At 49.2% G+C, this 21,772-nt stretch overlaps 1 protein-coding gene across 3 annotated transcripts in view; it reads left to right on the forward strand.

Moving 5' to 3' along the window:
• LOC128697755 (QRFP-like peptide receptor) overlaps positions 1 to 21,772 on the forward strand; it is a 250,823-nt gene that overhangs the window by 214,077 nt on the left and 14,974 nt on the right. For all 3 annotated transcript variants that reach the window (XR_011393938.1, XM_070099687.1, XM_070099688.1), the window contains exon 5: positions 5,372 to 5,580. Coding sequence is in view for 2 of the 3 variants with exons in the window: in XM_070099687.1 (XP_069955788.1) it covers positions 5,372 to 5,580 (209 nt within the window). In the remaining variant the exon portion in view is untranslated. The remainder of the gene's footprint in view (positions 1 to 5,371; positions 5,581 to 21,772) is intronic.

Consider the following 21,772-nt stretch of genomic DNA (forward strand, 5'->3'; position numbering starts at 1 on the left):
GTCCTGAACGATTCCTTATTAAGATGTCGGAATGCTGTTCTGAGGTTTGCCAGGCGCCCATATGCTGCAGCAGTTATTTGGTTGATGTGCGCTTCAGGAGATGTGCCTGGTGCTATACTCACCCCAAGATCTTTTTCCTTGAGTGATGTTTGTAGTCTCTGGCCCCCTAGACTGTACTCCGTCTGCGGTCTTCTTTGCCCTTCCCCAATCCTCATGACTTTGCACTTGGTGGGATTGAACTCCAGGAGCCAGTTGCTGGACCAGGTCTGCAGCCTGTCCAGATCCCTTTGTATTTCTACCTGGTCTTCGATCGAATGAACTCTTCTCATCAACTTCACGTCATCTGCAAACAGGGACACCTCGGAGTTTTTTCCTTCCGTCATGTCGTTCACAAATACCAGAAACAGCACTGGTTCTAGGACTGACCCCTGTGGGACCCCGCTGGTCACAGGTGCCCACTCTGACACCTCGCCACGTACCATTACTCGCTGCTGTCTTCCTGACAAGTATTCCCTGATCCATTGCAGTGCCTTCCTTGTTATCCCTGCTTGGTCCTTCAGTTTTTGCACTAATCTCTTGTGTGGTACTGTGTCAAACGCCTTCTTGCAGTCCAAGAAAATGCAATCCACCCACCCCTCTCTCTCTCTTGTCTTACTGCTGTCACCATGTCATAGAACTCCAGTAGGTTTGTGACACAGGATTTCCCCTCTCTGAAACCATGTTGTCTGCTGGTGATGAGATCATTCCTTTCTAGATGTTCCACCATTCTTCTCCTGACAATCTTTTCCATGATTTTGCATGCTATACATGTCAGTGACACTGGTCTGTAGTTTAGTGCTTCATGTCTGTCTCCCCTTTTAAAGATTGGGACCACATTTGCTGTCTTCCATGCCTCAGGCAATCTCCCTGTTTCGATAGATGTATTGAATATTGTTGTTAGGGGTACACATAGCGCCTCTGCTCCCTCTCTCAGGGCCCATGGAGAGATGTTATCTGGCCCCATTGCCTTTGAGGTATCTAGCTCACTCAGAAGCCTCTTCACTTCTTCCTCGGTTGTGTGTACTGTGTCCAGCACATGGTGGTGTACACCACCTCTCCGTCTTTCTGGAGCCCCTTCTGTCTCCTCTGTGAACACTTCTTTGAATCTCTTGTTGAGTTCCTCACATACTTCACTGTCATTTCTTGTTGTCTCTCCTCCTTCCTTCCTTAGCCTGATTACCTGGTCCTTGACTGTTGTTTTCTTCCTGATGTGGCTGTATAACAGCTTCGGGTCAGATTTGGCTTTTGCTGCTATGTCGTTTTCATATTGACGTTGGGCCTCCCTTCTTATCTGTGCATATTCGTTTCTGGCTCTACGACTGCTCTCCTTATTCTCCTGGGTCCTTTGCCTTCTATATTTCTTCCATTCCCTAGCACACTTGGTTTTTGCCTCCTTGCATCTTTGGGTGAACCATGGGCTCATCCTGGCTTTTTCATTATTCCTGTTACCCTTGGGTACAAACCTCTCCTCAGCCTCCTTGCACATTGTTGCTACATATTCCATCATCTCATTAACTGGCTTTCCTGCCAGTTCTCTCTCCCACTGAACCTCATTCAGGAAGTTCCTCATTCCTGTGTAGTCCCCTTTCATGTAGTTTGGTTTCATTTGTCCTGGCCTTCCTGCTTACCCCTCCACTTGTAGCTCTACTGTGTATTCGAAGCTCAAAACCACATGATTGCTGGCGCCAAGGGGTCTTTCATATGTGATGTCCTCAATATCTGCACTACTCAAGGTGAATACTATGTCCAGTCTTGCTGGTTCATCCTTTCCTCTCTCTCTTGTAGTGTCCCTTACGTGTTGGTACATGAAGTTTTCCAGTACCACCTCCATCATCTTAGCCCTCCATGTATCTTGGCCTCCATGTGGCTCCAAGTTCTCCCATTCGATCTCCTTGTGGTTAAAGTCGCCCATGATCAGGAGCTTTGCCCTGCATGCATGAGCTCTTCTGGCCACTGCAGCCAGTGTGTCAACCATCGCTCTATTGCTCTCGTCATACTCTTGCCTTGGCCTCCTGCTGTTCTATGGTGAGTTATACATCACTGCAATTATCATCTTGGGACCTCCAGAGTGAAGCGTTCCCGCTTTACAATCACTTTCTTATCCGCTGTCTCCTCTCTCCAGCTCATCAAAATTCCATCGGTGTTTGATCAGCAATGCCACTCCTCCACCCCCCCCTGTTCCTTCTGTCTTTCCTCAGGATCTGGTATCCCGTTGGAAAGATGGCATCTGTTATCATACCTGTAAGCTTGGTTTCTGTGATCGCTGTGATGTCTGGTGATGCCTCTTTGACTCTTTCATGCCACTCCTCTCACTTATTTGTTATTCCATCAGCGTTTGTGTACCATACCTTCAGTTTCCTTTCCAACACTGTGGTTTGGGGGGCCTGTGGGGGTGGGAGACCTGGTAGCATACTGTGGGATTCTATGGTTGGGGGTTGGGTGGAAGCTGTGGGTATGGATTGTATTGTGTGTTGGGATTGTGTGATAGGTTGTGGGGTTCTGAGGATAGTTGTGTGTGTGCTTGCCCTTGCTGCTCTGTTCTGCTCTGACTGACCTCTGCTGGTTCCATCCTTGTCTCATTTCCTAGCTCCTTTCGCTTTTTTGTCCTCTCCCTCAGCTGCTGTCTCTCTGTTTGTGTTCTGTCTCTGTCTAGGAACACCTTCTTGTACTCTTCCGAGCTTTTCAACCGTGGTTTCTCTTGGAGGATCCTGTTCCGCACTGTTTCTGTCCTGAGAATCAGCTTGATCGGTTGGTTTCTCCCCTTCAAGTACCCCCCTATTCTCTGAAAATTTACAATCTCGTCCATGTCTTCTCCCCCTATTTCCGTGATGATTTTCTCAATCTCCTTTCTTTCTTCCTGCCGTCTTTCAGTGTGTGTCCTTTCCTCTATCTCCCGAAGCCCATGGATAAACACTGATTTTGCCCTTTCCTCCTCCCATTGCCTCTCCCTCTGTGACTCTGATTCCTGTCTGTATGTGGTCATTTTCTCCCTTGATTTTTCCAGTGGCTCTTGGTAGCATGGTTGTGCCTCAGCATTCGGCCTATCTCCCTCTCCATCTGCACCCATCTGCTCTTCCCTTCTGCTCCCTGGCCCTTCTTTGCACGCTGATATGACCTTAGCATAATTTATATCTCCTTCCTTCCTGTTCAGCCTCTCAGCTTCGTATGGTGTCTTCTCTGGTCAATACCCCTGAGACTTGCTTCAGCCTCTTTACCTCAAATTCTAGGACCTTTACCCTGGCTACTGCAGTTTCGACTTGTGCCTCCCAATTCTTCGTCTCCTTCTCCAACCTCTTTTCCCATTTCACAGTGAGCTCTTTCTCCATTTTTTCAGAAAGCTCTCCTAATTTTCTCTCCCATTCTTGCTCCATCCTTCTCCACTGCTCCTCCATCCATTCCTCCCTACCAGTACCATTGTCATCTGATCCCTGATTCCTGCGAGTCCAAACCATTTTTTTTTTTTTTTTTTTTTAGTGAGAGAGAGAAAGAGAAAAAGAAAAAGGGGGAGAGAGTGAGAGAGAGGGAGAAAGAGAGAGAAGGGGGTAGAAGGAGGGGAAAAGAAGGGAAAAGGGGGGAGAAAGTGAGAGAGAGGGAAAAGGTAAGAGAGAGGGGGGAGTGACAAAGGAAGAGAGAGAGAGAGAGAGAGAGAGAGAGAGAGAAGAGGAAGAGAGAGAGAGAGTAAGAGGGGAAGAGAGGATGAGAGAGAGGGAGAGGGAGAGAGAGAGAGGAAGAGAGAGAGAGGAAGAGAGAGAGGAAGAGAGAGAGGAAGAGAGAGAGGAAGAGAGAGAGTATGAGAGAAAGGGAGAGAGAGAGAGAGAGAGAGAGAGAGAGAGAGAGAGAGAGAGGAGGAGGAAGAGAGAGGAGAGGAGAGGGAGAGAAACAGGGGGGGAAAGGAAGGGTTAGAGGGTCACTTCACAGGAAGGTGTGAAATCCTGTATATGTGTGTGTGTGTGTGTGTGTGTGTGTGTGTGTGTGTGTGTGTGTGTGTGTGTGTGTGTGTGTGTGTGTGTGTGTGTGTGCTATAGCTATTCAAGTGCCTAATAGCAGAGCCTGTTCTCACCTACTGTGTATGCATATGTTTATGTAAACAGTCCTTATTTCCCACGTATGTACTTCATATGTATTGCACATGTACCCGATCTCTTGGTTCCCACTGTACTGTCTTATGCGTTTAAAATTACGTTCAAAAATAAATACACTAGGCTTCGCCTATATGCCGCCACCTCTAAATTTTATTAAATGCCAGTAAATGCTGCTTATTCTAATTCTGATAGCTCGAGGAGAGTGACCCCCAATTCCAGCTAGAGACAGGTACTATTGACCCCATGCAACTCAAACTAGGTGAATATTACTTACGGCTGGCAGTGGAGTAACGTTGCGGGTCTGTCCTGTCCCAGAAGTTGAAGAAGTTTGATGCTTCTCAGTAATTTTTCCACTAACTTCCTGTATGCACTATAGTCTCTAGCTCATCTAATTTTTTCACTCACTCACTGTATTTACTGACACATCTATACACATCTCTTATCTCCCTGGTCTTGAGTCGCACTTATTCTTCAAAATACCCCACAGCGTTATTATGGCAACACTATTTAGGCCTGACACAACCGTTCACCCTTCCAACGGCCCTCACTAAACACTCAGCCAATATTTCCTTTTTTTTCTTTTCTGTGATCACTTATATTTCCTTTTTTCGGGGCTTAAGTGATTATATGCACTCTTATGCGTGCACACGCCTATATCCCACACTCTATTCCTTACAGCACAGTCAGAAATTACCACCAAAACACGAGCTCAAACCGCGTGACTCCTCCACGAGTGTGTGTGTGTGTGTGTGTGTGTGTGTGTGTGTGTGTGTGTGTGTGTGTGTGTGTGTGCGTGTCTGGAGATAAGAGGACGGAGGATTGAGCCTCCACACACACAGGAGCTATGAATCGACCTCTGCGGCCACAATTAGGTGAATACAAGCATGCACGCACAGCACACATACGCACACGCAAGCACGCACGCACACACACACGCACACACACACACACACACACACACACACACACACACACACACACACACACACACACACACACACACACACACACACACGCACACAAACCCCCCCCACTCACATACACACACATACACACACACACACACACAGTTTTCAGTACTCGGTTCAATACACATTTAACTCGTTTGAATACATAATAATTCTTGAAAAATAATTGACATCTGTGGTATGTACTCGCCCCTCTAATTCATACTATTGTTCCACCACACCATGCGCGTAACCCAGTGTAAGTAACCCCGTGTATGTGTGACTGTGTGACTCTCCTCACAGGTACACATGGAGGTGGGTGTGCGGGTGAGGGCGTACTGGTGCGTGAGAGACTTCGACTCACCACTGTTATGGAGGAGCTACGAGACTTACATGTTGGTGCTGGTGCTGCTGGTGCCAGCTGGCGTCATGGCCGCTGCCTACGCTGCCATCAGTAACGCCATAATCCACATGATGGTGCAGAGGCGCTCCATCACGGGCAAGGGACAGATGTAAGTGTTGGCTGGTGTGTAAGATACAGATGTTTATCCTTATAGACTACACTGAAGTTACACTGGATGGTTTATAGTTTAAGATATAGGGACCTGGGAGTGGTAATGTGAGGGACCTGGGAGTGGTAATGTGAGGGACCTGGGAGTGGTAATGTGAGGGACCTGGGAGTGGTAATGTGAGGGACCTGGGAGTGGTAATGTGAGGGACCTGGGAGTGGTAATGTGAGGGACCTGGGAGTGGTAATGTGAGGGACCTGGGAGTGGTAATGTGAAGGACCTGGGAGTGGTAATGTGAGGGACCTGGGAGTGGTAATGTGAGGGACCTGGGAGTGGTAATGTGAGGGACCTGGGAGTGGTAATGTGAGGGACCTGGGAGTGGTAATGTGAGGGACCTGGGAGTGGTAATGTGAAGGACCTGGGAGTGGTAATGTGAAGGACCTGGGAGTGGTAATGTGAGGGACCTGGGAGTGGTAATGTGAGGGACCTGGGAGTGGTAATGTGAGGGACCTGGGAGTGGTAATGTGAGGGACCTGGGAGTGGTAATGTGAGGGACCTGGGAGTGGTAATGTGAGGGACCTGGGAGTGGTAATGTGAGGGACCAGGGAGTGGTAATGTGAAGGACCTGGGAGTGGTAATGTGAGGGACCTGGGAGTGGTAATGTGAGGGACCTGGGAGTGGTAATGTGAGGGACCTGGGAGTGGTAATGTGAGAGACCAGGGAGTGGTAATGTGAAGGACCTGGGAGTGGTAATGTGAGGGACCTGGGAGTGGTAATGTGAGGGACCTGGGAGTGGTAATGTGAGGGACCTGGGAGTGGTAATGTGAGGAACCTGGGAGTGGTAATGTGAAGGACCTGGGGGTGGTAATGTCAGGACCCTGAGAGTGGTAATGTCAGGACCCTGGGGGTGGTAATGTACCTGGGGGTGGTAATGTACCTGGGGGTGGTAATGTAACTGAGGGTGGTAATGTAAGGAACCTGGGAGTGGTAATGTGAAGGACCTGGGAGTGGTAATGTGAAGGACCTGGGAGTGGTAATGTGAAGGACCTGGGAGTGGTAATGTGAAGGACCTGGGAGTGGTAATGTGAGGAACCTGGGAGTGGTAATGTGAGGAACCTGGGAGTGGTAATGTGAAGGACCTGGGAGTGGTAATGTGAGGGACCTGGGAGTGGTAATGTGAGGGACCTGGGAGTGGTACTGTGAGCGACCTGGGAGTGGTAATGTGAGGGACCTGGGAGTGGTAATGTGAGGGACCTGGGAGTGGTAATGTGAGGGACCTGGGAATGGTAATGTGAGGGACCTGGGAGTGGTAATGTGAGGGACCCGAGTAATATGTGATTTGACTGAAGGACCAGGGAGTGGTAATGTGAGGGACCTGGGGGTGGTAATGTACCTGGGGGTGGTAATGTACCTGGGGGTGGTAATGTACCTGGGGGTGGTAATGTAAGGAACATGGGAGTGGTAATCTGAAGGACCTGGGAGTGGTAATGTGAAGGACCTGGGAGTGGTAATGTGGCGGACCTGGGAGTGGTAATATAAGGAACCTGTGAGTGGTAATGTGAGGGACCTGGGAGTGGTAATGTAAGGAACCTGGGAGTGGAACTGTGAGGGACCTGGGAGTGGTAATGTAAGGAACCTGGGAGTGATAATGTGAGGGACCAGGAAGTGGTAATGTGAGGGACCTGGGAGTGGTAATGTGAGGGACCTGGGGGTGGTAATGTACCTGGGGGTGGTAATGTGAGGCACCTGGGAGTGGTACTGTGAGGGACCTGGGAGTGGTAATGTAAGGAACCTGGGAGTGGTAATGTGAGGGACCTGGGGGTGGTAATGTGAGGGACCTGGGAGTGGTAATGTGAGGGACCTGGGGGTGGTAATGTGAGGGACCTGGGGTGGTAATGTGAAGGACCTGGGAGTGGTAATGTGAAGGACCTGGGAGTGGTAATGTGAGGGACCGGGGAGTGGTAATGTGAGGGACCTGGGAATGCTAATGTGAGGGACCTGGGAGTGGTAATGTGAGGGACCTGGGAGTGGTAATGTGAGGGACATGGGAGTGGTAATGTGAGGGACCTGGGAGTGGTAATGTGAGGGACCTGGGAGTGGTAATGTGAGGGACCTGGGAGTGGTAATGTGAGGGACCTGGGAGTGGTAATGTGAGGGACCTGGGAGTGGTAATGTGAAGGACATGGGAGTGGTAATGTAAGGGACCTGGGAGTGGTAATGTGAGGGACCTGGGAGTGGTAATGTGAGGGACCTGGGAGTGGTAATGTGAGGGACCTGGGAGTGGTAATGTGAGGGACCTGGGAGTGGTAATGTGAGGGACCTGGGAGTGGTAATGGTAAGGACGTGGGAGTGGTAATGTGAGGGACCTGGGAGTGGTAATGTGAAGGACCTGGGAGTGGTAATGTGAGGGACCTGGGAGTGGTAATGTGAGGGACCTGGGAGTGGTAATGCGAAGGACCTGGGAGTGGTAATGTGAAGGACCTGGGAGTGGTAATGTAAGGGACCTGGGAGTGATAATGCAAGGGACCTGGGAGTGGTAATGTGAAGGACCTGGGAGTGGTAATGTGAAGGACCTGGGAGTGGTAATGTGAGGGACCTGGGAGTGGTAATGTGAGGAACCTGGGAGTGGTAATTTGAAGGACCTGGGAGTGGTAATGTGAGGGACCTGGGAGTGGTAATGTGAGGGACCTGGGAGTGGTACTGTGAGCGACCTGGGAGTGGTAATGTGAGGGACCTGGGAGTGGTAATGTGAGGGACCTGGGAGTGGTAATGTGAGGGACCTGGGAATGGTAATGTGAGGGACCTGGGAGTGGTAATGTGAGGGACCCGAGTAATATGTGATTTGACTGAAGTACCTGGGGGTGGTAATGTACCTGGGGGTGGTAATGTACCTGGGGGTGGTAATGTACCTGGGGGTGGTAATGTACCTGGGGTGGTAATGTACCTGGGGGTGGTAATGTACCTGGGGGTGGTAATGTACCTGGGGGTGGTAATGTACCTGGGGGTGGTAATGTAAGGAACCTGGGAGTGGTAATTTGAGGGACCTGGGAGTGGTAATGTAAGGAACCTGGGAGTGGTACTGTGGGGGACCTGGGAGTGGTAATGTAAGGAACCTGGGAGTGATAATGTGAGGGACCTGGGGGTGGTAATGTGAGGGAACTGGGAGTGGTAATGTGAGGGAAATGGGGGTGGTAATGTGAGGGACCTGGGGGTGGTAATGTGAGGGACCTGGGAGTGGTACTGTGAGGGACCTGGGAGTGGTAATGTAAGGAACCTGGGAGTGGTAATGTGAGGGACCTGGGGGTGGTAATGTGAGGGACCTGGGAGTGGTAATGTGAGGGACCTGGGGGTGGTAATGTACCTGGGGTGGTAATGTGAGAAACCTGGGAGTGGCAATGTGAAGGACCTGGGAGTGGTAATGTGAGGGACCTGGGAGTGGTAATGTGAGGAACCTGGGAGTGGTAATGTGAAGGACCTGGGAGTGGTAATGTGAGGGACCTGGGAGTGGTAATGTGAGGGACCTGGGAGTGGTAATGTGAGGAACCTGGGAGTGGTAATGTGAAGGACCTGGGAGTGGTAATGTGAGGGACCTGGGAGTGGTAATGTGACGGACCTGGGAGTGGTACTGTGAGCGACCTGGGAGTGGTAATGTGAGGGACCTGGGAGTGGTAATGTGAGGGACCTGGGAGTGGTAATGTGAGGGACCTGGGAATGGTAATGTGAGGGACCTGGGAGTGGTAATGTGAGGGACCCGAGTAATATGTGATTTGACTGAAGTACCTGGGGGTGGTAATGTACCTGGGGGTGGTAATGTACCTGGGGGTGGTAATGTACCTGGGGGTGGTAATGTACCTGGGGGTGGTAATGTAAGGAACATGGGAGTGGTAATGTGAAGGACCTGGGAGTGGTAATGTGAAGGACCTGGGAGTGGTAATGTGAAGGACCTGGGAGTGGTAATGTAAGGAACCTGGGAGTGGTAATGTGAGGGACCTGGGAGTGGTAATGTAAGGAACCTGGGAGTGGAACTGTGAGGGACCTGGGAGTGGTAATGTAAGGAACCTGGGAGTGATAATGTGAGGGACCAGGGGGTGGTAATGTGAGGGACCTGGGAGTGGTAATGTGAGGGACCTGGGGGTGGTAATGTGAGGGACCTGGGGGTGGTAATGTGAGGGACCTGGGAGTGGTACTGTGAGGGACCTGGGAGTGGTAATGTAAGGAACCTGGGAGTGGTAATGTGAGGGACCTGGGGGTGGTAATGTGAGGGACCTGGGAGTGGTAATGTGAGGGACCTGGGGGTGGTAATGTGAGGGACCTGGGGTGGTAATGTGAGGGACCTGGGAGTGGTAATGTGAGGGACCTGGGGGTGGTAATGTGACGGACCTGGGAATGCTAATGTGAGGGACCTGGGAGTGGTAATGTGAGGGACCTGGGAGTGGTAATGTGAGGGACATGGGAGTGGTAATGTGAGGGACCTGGGAGTGGTAATGTGAAGGACCTGGGAGTGGTAATGTAAGGGACCTGGGAGTGGTAATGTGAAGGACCTGGGAGTGGTAATGTAAGGGACCTGGGAGTGGTAATGTGAGGGACCTGGGAGTGGTAATGTGAGGGACCTGGGAGTGGTAATGTGAGGGACCTGGGAGTGGTAATGTGAAGGACATGGGAGTGGTAATGTTAGGGACCTGGGAGTGGTAATGTGAGGGACCTGGGAGTGGTAATGTGAGGGACCTGGGAGTGGTAATGTGAGGGACCTGGGAGTGGTAATGTGAGGGACCTGGGAGTGGTAATGTGAGGGACCTGGGAGTGGTAATGGGAAGGTCCTGGGAGTGGTAATGTGAGGGACCTGGGAGTGGTAATGTGAAGGACCTGGGAGTGGTAATGTGAGGGACCTGGGAGTGGTAATGTGAGGGACCTGGGAGTGGTAATGCGAAGGACCTGGGAGTGGTAATGTGAAGGACCTGGGAGTGGTAATGTAAGGGACCTGGGAGTGATAATGCAAGGGACCTGGGAGTGGTAATGTGAAGGACCTGGGAGTGGTAATGTGAAGGACCTGGGAGTGGTAATGTGAGGGACCTGGGAGTGGTAATGTGAGGAACCTGGGAGTGGTAATGTGAAGGACCTGGGAGTGGTAATGTGAGGGACCTGGGAGTGGTAATGTGAGGGACCTGGGAGTGGTACTGTGAGCGACCTGGGAGTGGTAATGTGAGGGACCTGGGAGTGGTAATGTGAGGGACCTGGGAGTGGTAATGTGAGGGACCTGGGAATGGTAATGTGAGGGACCTGGGAGTGGTAATGTGAGGGACCCGAGTAATATGTGATTTGACTGAAGGACCTGGGAGTGGTAATGTGAGGGACCTGGGAGTGGTAATGTGAGGGACCTGGGAGTGGTAATGTGAGGGACCTGGGGGTGGTAATGTAAGGAACCTGGGAGTGGTAATGTAAGGAACCTGGGAGTGGTAATGTGAAGGACCTGGGAGTGGTAATGTGAAGGACCTGGGAGTGGTAATGTGAAGGACCTGGGAGTGGTAATGTAAGGAACCTGGGAGTGGTAATGTGAGGGACCTGGGAGTGGTAATGTAAGGAACCTGGGAGTGGTACTGTGAGGGACCTGGGAGTGGTAATGTAAGGAACCTGGGAGTGATAATGTGAGGGACCTGGGGGTGGTAATGTGAGGGAACTGGGAGTGGTAATGTGAGGGACCTGGGGGTGGTAATGTGAGGGACCTGGAGGTGGTAATGTGAGGGACCTGGGAGTGGTACTGTGAGGGACCTGGGAGTGGTAATGTAAGGAACCTGGGAGTGGTAATGTGAGGGACCTGGGGGTGGTAATGTGAGGGACCTGGGAGTGGTAATGTGAGGGACCTGGGGGTGGTAATGTGAGGGACCTGGGGTGGTAATGTGAAGGACCTGGGAGTGGTAATGTGAAGGACCTGGGAGTGGTAATGTGAGGGACCTGGGAGTGGTAATGTGAGGGACCTGGGAATGCTAATGTGAGGGACCTGGGAGTGGTAATGTGAGGGACCTGGGAGTGGTAATGTGAGGGACCTGGGAGTGGTAATGTGAGGGACCTGGGAGTGGTAATGTGAAGGACCTGGGAGTGGTAATGTGAAGGACCTGGGAGTGGTAATGTGAGGGACCTGGGAGTGGTAATGTGAGGGACCTGGGAGTGGTAATGTGAGGGACCTGGGAGTGGTAATGTGAGGGACCTGGGAGTGGTAATGTGAGGGACCTGGGAGTGGTAATGTGAAGGACCTGGGAGTGGTAATGTAATTGACCTGGGAGTGGTAATGTGAAGGACCTGGGAGTGGTAATGTGAGGGACCTGGGAGTGGTAATGTGAGGGACCTGGGAGTGGTAATGTGAAGGACCTGGGAGTGGTAATGTGAGGGACCTGGGAGTGGTAATGTGAAGGACCTGGGAGTGGTAATGTGAGGGACCTGGGAGTGGTAATGTGAAGGACCTGGGAGTGGTAATGTGAGGGACCTGGGAGTGGTAATGTGAGGGACCTGGGAGTGGTAATGTGAAGGACCTGGGAGTGGTAATGTGAAGGACCTGGGAGTGGTAATGTAAGGGACCTGGGAGTGATAATGCAAGGGACCTGGGAGTGGTAATGTGAGGGACCTGGGAGTGGTAATGTGAAGGACCTGGGAGTGGTAATGTGAGGGACCTGGGAGTGGTAATGTGAGGAATCTGGGAGTGGTAATGTGAAGGACCTGGGAGTGATAATGTAAAGGACCTGGGAGTGGTAATGTAAGGGACCTGGGAGAGGTAATGCGAGGGACCTGGGAGTGGTAATGAAAGGGACCTGGGAGTGGTAATGTGAAGGACCTGGGAGTGGTAATGTGAGGGACCTGGGAGTGGTAATGTGAAGGACCTGGGAGTGGTAATGTGAAGGACCTGGGAGTGGTAATGTGAAGGACCTGGGAGTGGTAATGTGAGGGACCTGGGAGTGGTAATGTGAGGGACCTGGGAGTGGTAATGTAAGGGACCTGGGAGTGGTACTCTGAAGGACCTGGGAGTGGTAATGTGGGGGACCTGGGAGTGGTAATGTGAAGGACCTGAGAGTGGTAATGTGATGGACCTGGGAGTGGTAATGTGAGGGACCTGGGAGTGGTAATGTGAGGGACCTGGGAGTGGTAATGTGAGGGACCTGGGAGTGGTAATGTGAGGGACCTGGGAGTGGTAATGTGAAGGACCTGGGAGTGGTAATGTGAGGGACCTGGGAGTGGTAATGTGAAGGACCTGGGAGTGGTAATGTGAAGGACCTGGGAGTGGTAATGTGAAGGACCTGGGAGTGGTAATGTGAAGGACCTGGGAGTGGTAATGTGAAGGACCTGGGAGTGGTAATGTGAAGGACCTGGGAGTGGTAATGTGAAGGACCTGGGAGTGGTAATGTGAAGGACCTGGGAGTGGTAATGTGAAGGACCTGGGAGTGGTAATGTGAGGGACCTGGGAGTGGTAATGTGAAGGACCTGGGAGTGGTAATGTGAAGGACCTGGGAGTGGTAATGTGAGGAACCTGGGAGTGGTAATGTGAGGAGCCTGGGAGTGGTAATGTGAAGGACCTGGAAGTGATAATGCGAAGGACCTGGGAGTGGTAATGTAATGTGAGGGACCTGAGGTAATGTGAAGGACCTGGGAGTGGTAATGTGGTAATATGAAGGACCTGGGAGTGGTAATGTGAAGGACCTGGGAGTGGTAATGTGAAGGACCTGGGAGTGGTAATGTGAAGGACCTGGGAGTGGTAATGTGAAGGACCTGGGAGTGGTAATGTGAAGGACCTGGGAGTGGTAAGTGGTGAAGGACCTGGGAGTGGTAATGTGAAGGACCTGGGAGTGGTAATGTGAAGGACCTGGGAGTGGTAATGTGAAGGACCTGGGAGTGGTAATGTGAAGGACCTGGGAGTGGTAATGTGAAGGACCTGGGAGTGGTAATGTGAGGGACCTGGGAGTGGTAATGTGAAGGACCTGGGAGTGGTAATGTGAAGGACCTGGGAGTGGTAATGTGAAGGACCTGGGAGTGGTAATGTAATGGGAGTGTAAAGGACCTGGGAGTGGTAATGTGAAGGACCTGGGAGTGGTAATGTGAGGGACCTGGGAGTGGGTAATGTGTGAAACCTGGGAGTGGGACCTGGGAGTGGTAATGTGAAGGACCTGGGAGTGGTAATGTGAAGGACCTGGGAGTGGTAATGTGAAGGACCTGGGAGTGGTAATGTGAAGGACCTGGGAGTGGTAATGTGAAGGACCTGGGAGTGGTAATGTGAAGGACCTGGGAGTGGTAATGTGAAGGACCTGGGAGTGGTAATGTGAGGGACCTGGGAGTGGTAATGTGAAGGACCTGGGAGTGGTAATGTGAGGGACCTGGGAGTGGTAATGTGAAGGACCTGGGAGTGGTAATGTGAAGGACCTGGGAGTGGTAATGTGAAGGACCTGGGAGTGGTAATGTGAAGGACCTGGGAGTGGTAATGTGAAGGACCTGGGAGTGGTAATGTGAAGGACCTGGGAGTGGTAATGTGAAGGACCTGGGAGTGGTAATGTGAAGGACCTGGGAGTGGTAATGTGAAGGACCTGGGAGTGGTAATGTGAAGGACCTGGGAGTGGTAATGTGAGGGACCTGGGAGTCGTAATGTGAAGGACCTGGGAGTGGTTATGTGAGGGACCTGGGAGTGGTAATGTGAAGGACCTGGGAGTGGTAATGTGAGGGACCTGGGAGTGGTAATGTGAAGGACCTGGGAGTGGTAATGTGAGGGACCTGGGAGTGGTAATGTGAAGGACCTGGGAGTGGTAATGTGAAGGACCTGGGAGTGGTAATGTGAGGGACCTGGGAGAGGTAGTGTGAAGGACCTGGGAGTGTAATGTAATGTGGAATGTGGCGGACCTGGAAGTGGTAATGTGAAGGACCTGGGAGTGGTAATGTGAAGGACCTGGGAGTGGTAATGTGAGGGACCTGGGAGTGGTAATGTGAAGGACCTGGGAGTGGTAATGTGAAGGACCTGGGAGTGGTAATGTGAAGGACCTGGGAGTGGTAATGTGAAGGACCTGGGAGTGGTAATGTAATGTGTAATGTGACCTGGGAGTGGTAATGTGAAGGACCTGGGAGTGGTAATGTGAGGGACCTGGGAGTGGTAATGTGAAGGACCTGGGAGTGGTAATGTGAGGGACCTGGGAGTGTAATGTAATGTGAAGTACCTGGGAGTGGTAATGTGAGGGACCTGGGAGTGGTAATGTGAAGGACCTGGGAGTGGTAATGTGAAGGACCTGGGAGTGGTAATGTGAAGGACCTGGGAGTGGTAATGTGAAGGACCTGGGAGTGGTAATGTGAAGGACCTGGGAGTGGTAATGTGAAGGACCTGGGAGTGGTAATGTGAGGAACCTGGGAGTGGTAATGTGAAGGACCTGGGAGTGGTAATGTGAGGGACCTGGGAGTGGTAATGTGAAGGACCTGGGAGTGGTAATGTGAAGGACCTGGGAGTGGTAATGTGAAGGACCTGGGAGTGGTAATGTGAAGGACCTGGGAGTGGTAATGTGAAGGACCTGGGAGTGGTAATGTGAAGGACCTGGGAGTGGTAATGTGAAGGACCTGGGAGTGGTAATGTGAAGGACCTGGGAGTGGTAATGTGAAGGACCTGGGAGTGGTAATGTGAAGGACCTGGGAGTGGTAATGTGAGGGACCTGGGAGTCGTAATGTGAAGGACCTGGGAGTGGTAATGTGAGAGACCTGGGAGTGGTAATGTGAAGGACCTGGGAGTGGTAATGTGAGGGACCTGGGAGTGGTAATGTGAAGGACCTGGGAGTGGTAATGTGAGGGACCTGGGAGTGGTAATGTGAAGGACCTGGGAGTGGTAATGTGAGGGACCTGGGAGTGGTAATGTGAGGGACCTGGGAGCGGTAATGTGAAGGACCTGGGAGTGGTAATGTGAGAAACCTGGGAGTGGTAATGTAAGGAACCTGGGAGTGGTACTGTGAGGGACCTGGGAGTGGTAATGTGAGGGACCTGGGAGTGGTAATGTGAGGAACCTGGGAGTGGTAATGTGAAGGACCTGGGAGTGGTAATGTGAGGAACCTGGGAGTGGTAATGTGAGGAACCTGGGAGTAGTAATGTGAATGACCTGGGAGTGGTAATGCGAGGATTCTCGGAGTGGTAATGTGAGGAACCTGGGAATGGTAATGTGAAGGACCTGGGAGTGGTAATGTAAGGAACCTGGGAGTGGTAATGTGAGGAACCTGGGAGTGGTAATCTGAGGAACCTGGGAGTGGTAATGTGAGGAACCTGGGAGTGGTAATGTGAGGAACCTGGAAGTGGTAATGTGAATGACCTGGGAGTGGTAATTTGAAGGACCTGGGAGTGGTAATGTGAAGGACCTGGGAGTGGTAATTTGAAGTACCTGGGAGTGGTAATGTGAGGAACCTGGGAGTGGTAATGTGAAGGGCCTGGGAGTGGTACTGTGAGCAACCTGGGAGTGGTAATGTGAGGAACCTGGGAGTGGTAATGTGGGGAACCTGGAAGTGATAATGTGAGGAACCTGGGAGTGATAATGTGAGGAACCTGGAAGTGGTAATATGAGGAACCTGGGAGTGGTAATGTGAGGAACCTGGGAATGGTAATGTGAGGAACCTGGGAGTGGTAATGTGAGGAACCTGGGAGTGGTAATGTGAGGAACCTGGGAGTGGTAATGTGAGGAACCTGGGAATGGTACTGTGAAGAACCTGGGAGTGGTAATGTGAAGGGCCTGGGAGTGGTACTGTGAGCAACCTGGGAGTGGTAATGTGAGGGACCTGGGAGTGGTAATGTGGGGAACCTGGGAGTGATAATGTGAGGAACCTGGAAGTGGTAATATGAGGAACCTGGGAGTGATAATGTGAGGAACCTGGGAGTGATAATGTGAGGAACCTGGGAGTGGTAATGTGAGGAACCTGGGAATGGTAATGTGAGGAACCTGGGAGTGGTAATGTGAGGAACCTGGGAGTGGTAATGTGAGGAACCTGGGAGTGGTAATGTGAGGAACCTGGGAATGGTACTGTGAAGAACCTGGGAGTGGTAATGTGAGGAACCTGGGAATGGTATTGTGAGGAACCTGGGAGTGGTAATATGAGGAACCTGGAAGTGGTATTGTGCAGAACCTGGGAGTAGTTATGTCTGAGGATCTCACTTTCAAGGATCACAACAGTGCCACGATCACAACTGAAAAGAAGGTGATAGGATGGATAATGAGAACGTTCAAAACAAGAGATGCCAAGCCAGTGATGATCCTTTTCAAATCACTTGTTCTCTCTAGGATGGAATATTACTGCACATTTACATCTCCATTCAAAGCAGGAGAAATTGCAGATCTAGAGAATGTACCGAGAAACTTTACTGCAAGTGTGAGTTCTTTCAAACACCTCAACTACTAAGAACGCTTGAAAACACTTGACTTGTACTCGCTGGAATGCAGGCGAGAGAGATATATCATAATCTTCACCTGGAAAATCCTAAAAGGAATGGTCCCGAATCTGCACACAGCAATCACTCCCTACGAAAGTAAAAGACTGGGCATGCGGTGCAAAATAACCCCAATGGAAAGTAGGGGCGTTATTGGTACACTAAAAGAAAACACCATAAGTGTCTGGGGCCCAAGACTGTTCAACAGCCTCCCACCCTTCATTAGGAGAATTACCAATAGGCCCCTGGCTGCCGTCAAGAGGGAGCTGGACAGATACTTAAAGTCGGTGCTGGATCAGCCGGGCTGTGGTTCGTACGTTGGACTATGTGCGGCCAGCAGTAACAGCCTGGTTGATCAGGCCCTGATCTACCAGGAGGCCTGGTCGTGGACCGGGCCGCGGGGGCGTTTATCCCTGGAATACTCTCCAGGTAGACTCCAGGTAGGATAAGATTTTGTTGGGATATTTAACCCAGTGAGTTAGCCATCCAGGATAACCCAAGAAAGTCAGTGGGTCATCGAGGACTGTCTGTCATATTTCCCTTTTGGTCCTTCAATCTTTTCCCCGGGATGCGACCCCCACTAGTCGACTAACTCCCAGGTACCTACTTGCTAGGTGAGCGAGGACAACAGGTGTAGGGAAACACACCCAGTGTTTCTACCCGGCTACAATTTCAGGAAAACATTTTATTACATATTCTAAGACCCGTGACCTGGTGGCAAAAGCTACCCCTTCACACGGTGAGAGTCCGGGTTCGATTCCCGGTGAAGGAGTGGAAACATTGGACGTGTTTCCTTATGGCGGTTGTCTATGTTCATCCATCAGTAAAATGGGTACCTGGGTGTTAGTTGAGTGGTGTGGGCCGCATCCTGGGACAAGCGGCTTTCTATATAGTAGAATGTCATTGATGTCAGCTAGGCCTGTATACCTTGTACATATATAAAATATATATATATATGTATATATATATATATATATATATATATATATATATATATATATATATATATATATATAATATATATATATATATATATATATATATATATATATATATATATATATATATTTTATATATGTACAAGGTATACAGGCCTGGCTGACATCAATAACATTCTACTATATAGAAAGCCGCTTGTCCCAGGATGCGGCCCACACCACTCAACTAACACCCAGGTACCCATTTTACTGATATATATATATATATATAAGACAAGGCCATTTATACGCATAACATCAGGACACTTTCATCACAGGCTGCAGTAACATTGCTTTATTTTGAAATGACATTTAATTCAACAGACTCAAACTTCATTAAACATAAATAAACATTACAGGGAACCGGATACTTCTGATATACAATATTTATGTGTCGTAAAAAGTGCCGCATGTGCCCCACGCATTTCATGTATGAGGAGAGTAAATTGAATTATGTCATTTATCCCTAAAAAATGTAATTTCAAACTTGATTAGTTAATGGTACATGCACTGATTGACAAGGAGCCTAATCTAGTATAAAAATGTTGAAAAACGTGAAGTCCCAGTAGGGAACGAATGGATTTGACAGTTAAAAACAGAATGGGGGAATTAGATGGGGAGTTGGAGGCATTGAGAAAATGGCGCAAATATTTTGAGGAACTGTTAAATGTTGATGAAGAAAGGGAGGTGGTAATTTCATGCACTGACCAGGGAGGTATAACATATTTTAGGAGTGAAGAAGAGCAGGATGTGAGTGTGGGGGAGGTGCGTGAGGTATAACGTAGAATGAAATGACGTAATAATAATAATAATAATAATAATAATAATAATAATAATAATAATAATAATAATAATAATAATAATAATAATATCTTTATTTCTACAAGTACATGTACAAGGTATACAGGACATACTACTACATAGAAAGCCGCTTGTTATGCAGAGCATTTCGGGCAAACTAGGTTAGTTTTGTCCCAGGATGCGATCCACACCAGTCGACTAACACCCAGGTACCCATTTTGCTAATGGGTGAGCATGGACAACCAGTACAAGGAAACACACCCAATGTTTCCACCCTCTAGCCGGGAATCGAACCCGGACCCCTCACCGTGTAAAGCGAAAGCTTTTGCTACCAGGCCACGGGACACCGTAAAGCAGCTGGAACTGATGGGATCATGACAGAAATGTTAAAAGCAAGGGGAGGGGGGATGTAGTTTTAGAGTGCTTAGTAGGACTTGGGAGTGATAATGTCAGAGGATCTCACCTTCAAAGACCTTCAAAGATAGGATGGATAATGAGAACCTTCGAAACTAGGGACTCCAACCCCATGATGATTCTCTTCAAATTGCTTGTTCTCTCTAGACTGGAATACTGCAGTTCACTAACGGTCCCCTTCAAGGCTGGCGACATTGCAGACCTGGAGAGTGTACAAAGAACTTTCATGGCACACATAAGTACGATAAGGCACCTAAATTACTGGGAACGGTTGAAAGTCCTTAATTTGTATTCCCTGGAACGCAGGCGAGAGAGATACATGATAATATACTCTTGGAAGGTCCTGGAAGGATTGATACCAAACCTACGTACAAAAATCTCTCCATATGAAAGCAAAAGACTCACCAGATGCAACATTCTCCCGATAAAAAGCAGGGGCGCCACGAGTACATTGAGAGATAACGCAATAAGCATCCAGGGCCCAAGACTGTTCAACTGCCTCCCAGCATACATAAGGGGGATTACCAATAGACCCCTGGTTGTCTTTAAGAAGGCACTGTACAGGCACCTAATGTCAGTACCTGACCAACGGGGCTGTGGTTCGTACGTCAGCTGGCTTACGGCCAGCAGTAACAGCCTGGTTGATAAGACCCTGATCCACCATGAGGCTTGGTCTCAGACCGAGCCGCGGGGGTGTTGACCCCCAAAACCCTCTCCAGGTAAACTCCAGGTACTCTTGTTCAATAAATGTATGAAAGAGGGGAAGGTACTTAAGGACTGGCGGAGAGAATGTATAGTCCCTTTATATAAAGGGAAGGGGAACAAAAGAGATTGTAAAATTATAGGGGATAAGTTTACTGAGAATACCAGGAAAAGTGTACGGTAGGGTTATTATTGAAAGAATTAGAGGTAAGACAGAGAGTAGGATTGCGGATAAACAAGGAGGCTTTAGAATAAGTAGGGGATGTGTAGATCAGGTGTTTACATTAAAGCATATATGTAAACAGTATTTAGATAAAGGTAGGGAAGTTTTTATTGCATTTATGGATTTAGAAAAGGCATATGATAGAGTGGATAGGGGAGCAATGTGGCAGATGTTGCAAGTATATGGAATAGGTGGTAAGTTACTAAATGCTGTATAGAGTTTTTATGAGGATAGTGAGGCTCAGGTTAGGGTGTGTAGAAGAGAGAGAGAATACTTCCCGGTAAAAGTAGGTCTTAGACAGGGATGTGTAATGTCACCATGGTTGTTTAATATATTTATAGACGGGGTTGTAAAAGAAGTAAATGCTAGGGTGTTCGGGAGAGGGGTGGGATTAAATTTTGGGGAATCAAATACAAAATGGGAATTGACACAGTTACTTTTTGCTGATGATACTGTGCTTATGGGAGATTCTAAAGAAAATTTGCGAAGGTTAGTGGACGAGTTTTGGAGTGTGTGTAAAGGTAGAAATTTGAAAATGAACATGGTCAAGAGTAAGGTGATGAGGGTATCAAACGAGTTGGGTAAAGGAAAATTGGATATCAAATTGGAGGGAGGGAGTATGGAAGAAGTGAATGTGTTCATATATTTGGGAGTTGACTTGCCAGCACATGGTTTTATGAAGGATGAGGTAAACCATAGAACTGATGAAGAAAAAAAGGTGAGTGGTGCGTTGAGGTATCTATGGAGACAAAAATGTTATCCATGGAAGCAAAGAATGAAATGTACGAAAGTATAGTGGTACCATACTTTCATATGGGTGTGAAGCTTGGGTTGTAAATGCTGCAGCAAGGAGGCGGTTGGAGGCAGTGGAGTTGTCGTGTCTAAGGGCAATGTGTGGTGTAAATGTTATACAGAGAATTCGTAGTGTGGAAAATAGGAGGTGTGGAGTTACTAAAAGTATTAGTCACAGGGCTGAGGAGGGGTTGTTGAGGTGGCTTAGTCATTTTGAGAGGAAAGAGCAAAATAAGATGAATTGGATGATGTGTAAATCTGTAGCGAAGAGGAGAGGCCTGGGATATTGGCACTTTGGAGGGACATCTAAACTGCTGAATCTGGGCGCCTCTGCAAAGACAATAATATTGTGTGAATGATGGAGAAAGTGTTTCTTTTTTTTTGGGGGGGGGAGGGTTCTCTGCCTGTGTAGGAGACGGCCAGCGTATTGTGTGTATATATATATATATATATATATATATATATATATATATATATATATATATATATATATATATATATATATATACAAACACTGATCTCTGGCTGAAGGAGACTCGAACCTACGAACCTTAGGACAAGGTACGCAGTGCTTTACCAATCTACCCACTCTGGACAATACCTTGGCGTGTAGCTTGCGCTATACGTTTGATCCAAGGCAGCCGCTTTCAGGGAGAAGACTTACAGCTTTTCATCTCATCCCCTGCATGCATCAGCCTTACTAGAGATTTGAACAATTTGAACAATTGTTCAAATCTCTAGTAAGGCTGATGCATGCAGGGGATGAGATGAAAAGCTGTAAGTCTTCTCCCTGAAAGCTGGCTGCCTTGGATCAAACGTGTAGCGCAAGCTACACGCCAAGGTATTGGTCCAGTGTGGGTAGATTGGTAAA

Source organism: Cherax quadricarinatus, chromosome 68, assembly GCF_038502225.1.
Source record: "Cherax quadricarinatus isolate ZL_2023a chromosome 68, ASM3850222v1, whole genome shotgun sequence".
In the NCBI taxonomy this organism is placed as follows: domain Eukaryota; kingdom Metazoa; phylum Arthropoda; class Malacostraca; order Decapoda; family Parastacidae; genus Cherax; species Cherax quadricarinatus.